Here is a 7,210-nt window from a genome sequence, read left to right as displayed (position 1 = left end):
TCAATAATACAACTAGCTTCTAAAGCAGGAGTACCTAGGAAGTTACCTCCCGCGAGACAATCAAGAACATACCTATTCCAGCTAGAGATACCAACATAAAAAATTCCTGAGTAGGATAGTGGTGGAGTGTTTCTTAGTGCACCTATTATGGGCATCACTAATCCTATACCAAGCATCTTTTAAACATTCTCCCCCTTGTTGCTTAAACGAACGAACTTCAACTTCAGGATTACTCATTTTAGCAATAGTAAATAAAGCAAACTAGATAAAGCAAATGCAAGTAACTAATTTTTTTTGTGTTTTTAATATAGCAAACAAGATAGCAAATAAAGTAAAACTAGCAAATAATTTTTTTGTATTTTGATTTAGTGCAGCAAACAAAGTAGTAAATAAAATAAAGCAAGACAAAAACAAAGTAAAGAGATTGGATGTGGAGACTCCCCTTGCAGCGTGTCTTGATCTCCCTGGCAACGGCGCCAGAAAAAGAGCTTGATACGCATACATCACGCGTCCGTTGGGAACCCCAAGAGGAAGGTGTGATGCGTACAACGGCAAGTTTTCCCTCAGTAAGAAACCAAGATTTATCGAACCAGTAGGAGCCAAGAAGCACGTTGAAGGTTGATGGCGGCGAGATGTAGTGCGGCGCAACACCAGGAATTCCGGCGCCAACGTGGAACCTGCACAACACAACCAAAGTACTTTGCCCAAACGAAACAGTGAGGTTGTCAATCTCACCGGCTTGCTGTAACAAAGGATTAGATGTATAGTGTGGATGATGATTGTTTGCAGAGAACAGTAGAACGAGTATTGCAGTAGATTGTATTCGATTAAAAGAATGGACCGGGGTCCACAGTTCACTAGTGGTGTCTCTCCCATAAGATAAATAGCATGTTGGGTGAACAAATTACAGTTGGGCAATTGACAAATAGAGAGGGCATGACAATGCACATACATGATATGATGAATATTGTGAGATTTAATTGGGCATTACGACAAAGTACATAGACCGCTATCCAGCATGCATCTATGCCTAAAAAGTCCACCTTCAGGTTATCATCCGAACCCCTTCCAGTATTAAGTTGAAAACAATAAACAATTGCATTAAGTATGGTGCGTAATCTAATCAATAACTACATCCTCGGACATAGCATCAATGTTTTATCCCTAGTGGCAACAGCACATCCACAACCTTAGAACTTTCTGTCACTGTCCCAGATTTAATGGAGGCATGAACCCACTATCGAGTATAAATACTCCCTCTTGGAGTTAAGAGTAAAAAACTTGGCCAGAGCCTCTACTAATAACGGAGAGCATGCAAGATCATAAACAACACATAGGTAATAGATTGATAATCAACATAACATAGTATTCTCTATCCATCGGATCCCAACAAACACAACATATAGCATTACAGATAGATGATCTTGATCATGTTAGGCAGCTCACAAGACCCGACAATGAAGCATAATGAGGAGAAGACGACCATCTAGCTACTGCTATGGACCCATAGTCCAGGGGTGAACTACTCACTCATCACTCCGGAGGCGACCATGGCGGTGAAGAGTCCTCCGGGAGATGATTCCCCTCTCCGGCAGGGTGCCGGAGGCGATCTCCTGAATCCCCCGAGATGGGATTGGAGGCGGCGGCGTCTCTGGAAGGTTTTCCGTATCGTGGCTCTCGGTACTGGGGGTTTCGCGACGAAGGCTATAAGTAGGCGGAGGAGATAGGTCAGGGGGCCGCACGAGGGCCCACACAACAGGCCGGCGCGGCCAAGGGCTGGGCCGCGCCGCCCTAGTGTGTCGCCAGCTCGTGGCCCCACTTCGTATCTTCTTCGGTCGTCTGGAAGCTTCGTGTGAAAATAGGCCCCTGGGCGTTGATTTCGTCCAATTCCGAGAATATTTCCTTACTAGGATTTCTGAAACCAAAAACAGTAGAGAACAGCAACTGGCTCTTCGGCATCTCGTTAATAGGTTAGTGCCGGAAAATGCATAAATATGACATAAAATATGCATAAAACATGTAGATATCATCAATAATGTGGCATGGAACATAAGAAATTATCGATACGTCGGAGACGTATCAATCATCGCCATCATCACCACCGACGCCTCTCCATCGACCAGCCATGTTTCCCCCATCCATGTGTGAGTAATTTCCCCGCTGTAGGCTGAAGGGGATGGTAGGGATTGGATGAGATTGGTCATGTAATAGCATAAGATTGTTAGGGCATAGTGCCTAGTGTCCGTAATTGGTACTTTGATGATATTGTTGCAACTTGTTATGCTTAATGCTTGTCACTAGGGCCCGAGTGCCATGATCTCAGATCTGAACATATTATTGTTTCATCATGATATTCATTGTTTTATGATCTTACCTGCAAGTTGTATACACATATCGCTGTCCGGAACCAATGGCCCCGAAGTGACAGAAATTGGGACAACCGGAGGGGATGGTAGTGATGTGAGGATCACATGTGTTCACGGAGTGTTAATGCTTTGCTCCGGTACTCTATTAAAATGAGTACCTTAATATCCAGTAGATTCCCTTGAGGCCCGGCTGCCACCGGCTGGTAGGACAAAAGATGTTGTGCAAGTTTCTCATTGCGAGCACGTACGACTATATATGGAACACATGCCTATTGATTGCTTTGTACTTGGACACCGTTTTATTATTATCTGCAAATGCCCTGCTATGATTGTTACATGAGTTTCTCTCATCCATGCAACGCCCGTTATCCGTCCCCGTGCCTACAGTATTTTAATCCTGCTGTTTACTATAATTACTACTGCTGTCTGTGTTACTCGCATCGTTATTTCACTACTGCTACTGCCATAAAACTGTTACTACTGATAAACTCTTGCGAGCAAGTCTGTTTCCAGGTGCAGCTGAATTGACAACTCCGCTGTTAAGGCTTTCAAGTATTCTTTGTCTCCCCTTGTGTCGAATCAATAAATTGGGTTTTACTACCCGCGAAGACTGCTGCGATCCCCTATACTTTTGGGTTATCACCCGTCGTCCCGTTCCCCCTCGCTGCGCCCTCCCCGTGGAACCCTAGCTAGTGGAGCGGCGGCGTGCGCAGCTCGGGCGGCAGCGTGCTCCCCGCCAAGGAAAATGATTCAGTTTGATCCAGCAAATAGGATCTCAGCTAAAGCCGCCATGGACCATTGCTACTTTGACAGCCTTGACAAGTCCCAGTTCTAGCTGTTGCTGTCTTGTGCTTTGGCGATGAAGCGGGGAGATTTGCTTGCCATCTAGGCAACCTGATCTTAAGTTATCAGATAACAGTTTTGTTAGTGAGCGTATAACCGATGTGCCTATCTTTTTATGTGATTGTTGTATGGATTCGTGAGATCGAAACCTGAACCGCCAGTCAGTAAACTATTCAGTTGCATTGCGATGTTATCTCATCTCGCGTTCCTGGGAGTTAGGCTGAACCAAAGTGGTCGTGTAGGGTATCGTTGGATGCAAAATTCTAACATGAACAACTTTGCTTTTGACACTGTGTGTGATCTTACACACTCTGGTACCTAAAAGCTGGAATTAAATTTGCTTTTGGGTCTATTTTCATTTATATTACAGAGGTTATTTTATTCAAAGTCAAAAATACTCTCATTTCCACACATGTGACATCCAAACAGCATTTGGTATTCCATTGAAACCTGAATTCTATAGCTGAATACCACACGCATCCAAACATCATTTGTGGTATTGAATTGAATTGGTTGATTTGGTTTTCCATTCCCAATTCAATTCAGAGCCGAATTCATTGCAACCAAACACAGCACTAGTGGAGAGTGCATTTCTCCTGATTTTTAACTAGTAGTGTATTTGCTGCTAACATGAGGGGGAGCTTTTTTTATGTGTTTTGCTGATACACTTTCTTCTTTTGTTGGTTTGCATCAGAATTTTTAATCCTAATGAATGAGCCAATGTATTTCATGATTATCGTGTATAGGTTTTATTTTGTGAATGTTTCGGTATATTGTAGTATTGTCTGCATTTAGCGGCCTTTGTATAACTAGGTGCATTAAATATGTAAGGTCCTATACGGCTATAGCCTTTTACTATTTTCCATGATTTTTCTGTTTGATACACATTTTATTCATGGCTACCCGATTATTCATATTCATCTAACACAATGGATTGTGGATCACATTCCTTATGGTGGCGGCTGTTTCAAGCATAGAACCAAAATTAATATTTTCTACAAGGAAATGGTCAATGTACTGTTTGGCCTACCTTCCGGGAATATCCCTTTGTCTTGGAGAGTAATGATCCAAATAATGTTGTCGAGGTACAAGAGCTTGGTAGCAAGTATCTTTTTTGATGGTGAGAAAACCCCCATGAAGAAACTGATCACTGTTACTTCCTCTGATCTAAATAAATTGACGCGAGTTGTGAAGAGGTAATAGCCTACGTACTTGTATATGCCGCGTCGGTTAAAGAAAACCAGAGGGAGAACATACATAGAGCATGTGTTAGAGTAAAAAGGCGCAAAACTTCGCACGCGTCCACAATGCAAAGCCAGCAGATTCTCGGCCACACGAGCCCAAGCACACGCTCATGAGTCATGAGTCATGACGCGTCGTCCCCCAGGCCTTTGCCGAACACGTGCCTCCACAGCAGGGACGACGAGATGGGCCGGCGGACGTCCGCGTCGGCGCACACGTGCCGCCTCCATGCCTCTCGAGCACCGCCCCTCGCACGCTATAAAACTGCGACGCTTACCTCATCCACCCTCACCATCAAAAGCACACGAGCAGTTGCATTGCATAGACTACTCATACGTACGAACTCTACTCCAGTCAGTCCCAGTTAGTTTCAGGAAGCAATGGCGTCCGGTCAGGAGAAGGGGAGGTCGGAGCTGGACAGCCTGGCCCGCGAGGGGCAGACCGTCGTCCCCGGCGGCACCGGCGGGAAGAGCTACGAGGCGCAGGAGAAACTCGCCGAAGGTTCGTATATGTACATAGTTCTCGCGCAACATGTGTGTCGCAAGTATTTTAGCTGTGGATCATTGCTGTAACACGCATGTATTTGTGCAGGGCGCAGCCGCGGCGGGCAGACTCGGAAGGAGCAGATAGGGGAGGAAGGGTACAGCGAGATGGGGCGCAAGGGCGGCCTGAGCACCAACGACGAGTCCGGTGGCGAGCGCGCCGCCAAGGAGGGCATCGACATCGACGAGTCCAAGTACAAGACCAAGCCTCCGATGTTTTAGTGCCTTGTAGGTACTAGCAAGCTGACTGCTGATGTCTCTTCGTAGTTGGCTGTTAGTTGTTATGTCTTCTGGTTGTGTCTGCTACTGTACTGAATAATGTCGGTCAGCTCCTGACGTTGAGCACGCATGTAGCCGATCATACTTAATGTGATCATGTGTGCTTTTTAGGTGTCCCTGTTGTGTCGTGCCTAGCAAGTACTCCTATCAGCTTGCTACTCACCTGTAATGTAGTGCGTCCGTGCTTAATCAATAATCTGAATCTCTTCCATGCGGGTGTTCCATGTTCGAACTGTCTCTTCTGGCAATACTTGAAGTCTGAAATGCACACGCCACTCAACGCTCGCAGTAGCAAGCCGTATGCTCTGCTCTGTGAGACTCTACAGCTAGCTAGAGCATTTCTAGCGGACACCGCATCGGATTCCCATCACATAATAATCATCCACATAATAACCGTTGTTTTACGTATTACGATAGAAAGTCCCTTCATACCAAAAAAAATAAAATTGGGTCATCTATTTTCTGACCGCGATGCGTACATTTTTTAATTTTGTAACGACCACGTATAAGTTATGAAGTGAGAAACCTAAGTTTTCGATGTTTCATACATTTTTTTTTTATTTTGTAACGACCACGTATAAGTTATGTAGTGAGAAGACACGGGAGATGTTGCAATGTTTTCCATATGTTTGTGAATTCCTCAAGATTTCAAATGTCACACAAGTTATTTTAGAACGTAAAAACTTGTATGTGTTTTGTTGGGACAACAGATGACAAATGTTGCAAGGTTTACTACAAGTTGTGTGCTTTCTCGAATTTTTCGATGACGTCTACATGCTTTTTAAAATGCTGCAAAATGCTTTTTAAAATGCTGCAAACACATGATATTTTGTTGAAGAAATAGTTCGTGATTTTATTACAATTTAATATATAGGAAGTTAATTGTTGGTTAACCACTTTTTTATTGCTACAAACACATGATTTTTAATTTTTAATTTTTTATGGAATTTTCAACGGTTTTTGCTGAACGGTTGCTGCAAATCAGCAGCAATTCCTTTTTATGTTTAAGCCACGTTGTCATATTTGCTATAAACTAGTTGAATACACGTGCGTTGCTAAGAATTATTCAAAGTTTTTAATCCATGTACATGAAAACATAATAAAGTACACGAAAATGCATGTATTGGTGAAATATTAAGATTCTCTTTGTATGAAATGTACTTGACAAAAGTACTTCTCACGTTCCATAATTTTATTGTATTTTTAGTTTAAATTTAAACTAAAACTACCACACGAATTATGAAATGCAAGGAGTATAATTTAATTGCATATACATAGGAAAAACTAAGCCAGGTTTTTTCTAGGGAAAGAACGGAGCCAAGTTAATATCTCTTATTTACTAAGATATACTCATTGGTACACTTAAGATAGAGCTCCAAGTTGTCTAAGTGCGATAAACACTTTACCCAACCAAACATACCATTCCCCTTTCATAACTGTAGAACTATCGTCATGTACGATGACAACTCAACACTTTCATTTATCACACGACGTGCCTCATCCTATCGACCATGCTGCCACCAAGTTTGAACCGCTTTGATATTTTCCCTAGATCACTGGAACAAGTGAGGAGATCTGCTTTGGAAGGTTAATTACGCATCATCGGCCATACTTAAGCAAGGTTGGCGCTCAACTTGGTCGTCTTATGTCCACCAAAAGGAGTGACTTAAGAGCTAACTTCTCTCAAAGCATGGAGGCTGACCTAAGGAAAAAGTTGGGAGAGAGAGAAAGCAGATTAGGAGTGTCAACCTTTGTTGAGGTGGGGGACTTGGTCGCTTCGGACATGTCGAAGGATTGCTATGAGGTTCACACACATGGATTTAAAAAGGCCATCTAATTGCATCCAATACTACTCTACTCTCAAATATATATACGTTTGCCAATAATTATTAGGATACACATGATGCATCTAAAATATAAGATGGAGTATCCATGAAG

The 7,210-nt window shown here is 43.1% G+C and overlaps 1 protein-coding gene across 1 annotated transcript; it reads left to right on the top strand.

The window, feature by feature from the left end:
* The first annotated feature begins 4,745 nt into the window (after positions 1-4,745).
* On the top strand, positions 4,746-5,500 carry LOC127302742 (em protein CS41). The gene is made up of 2 exons (XM_051333316.1): positions 4,746-4,952; positions 5,043-5,500. Exons 1-2 carry the CDS (start codon positions 4,832-4,834, stop codon positions 5,213-5,215), a joined length of 294 nt encoding a protein of 97 aa, XP_051189276.1. The 5' UTR covers positions 4,746-4,831; the 3' UTR covers positions 5,216-5,500.
* The last annotated feature ends 1,710 nt before the right edge of the window (positions 5,501-7,210 follow it).

This window comes from Lolium perenne, chromosome 1, assembly GCF_019359855.2.
Source record: "Lolium perenne isolate Kyuss_39 chromosome 1, Kyuss_2.0, whole genome shotgun sequence".
In the NCBI taxonomy this organism is placed as follows: Eukaryota; Viridiplantae; Streptophyta; class Magnoliopsida; order Poales; family Poaceae; genus Lolium; species Lolium perenne.
The sequence above is the reverse complement of the archived record's forward strand: the minus strand, read 5'-3'. Positions and strand labels throughout refer to the sequence as shown.

Bases quoted from the DNA above. Each gene is read 5' to 3' on its own strand.
- LOC127302742 (XM_051333316.1), top strand. From the start codon at position 4,832: ATGGCGTCCGGTCAGGAGAAGGGGAGGTCGGAGCTGGACAGCCTGGCC. The intron at 4,953-5,042 runs GTTCGTATATGT...GTATTTGTGCAG, and splicing joins GCAGGAGAAACTCGCCGAAG to GGCGCAGCCGCGGCGGGCAG.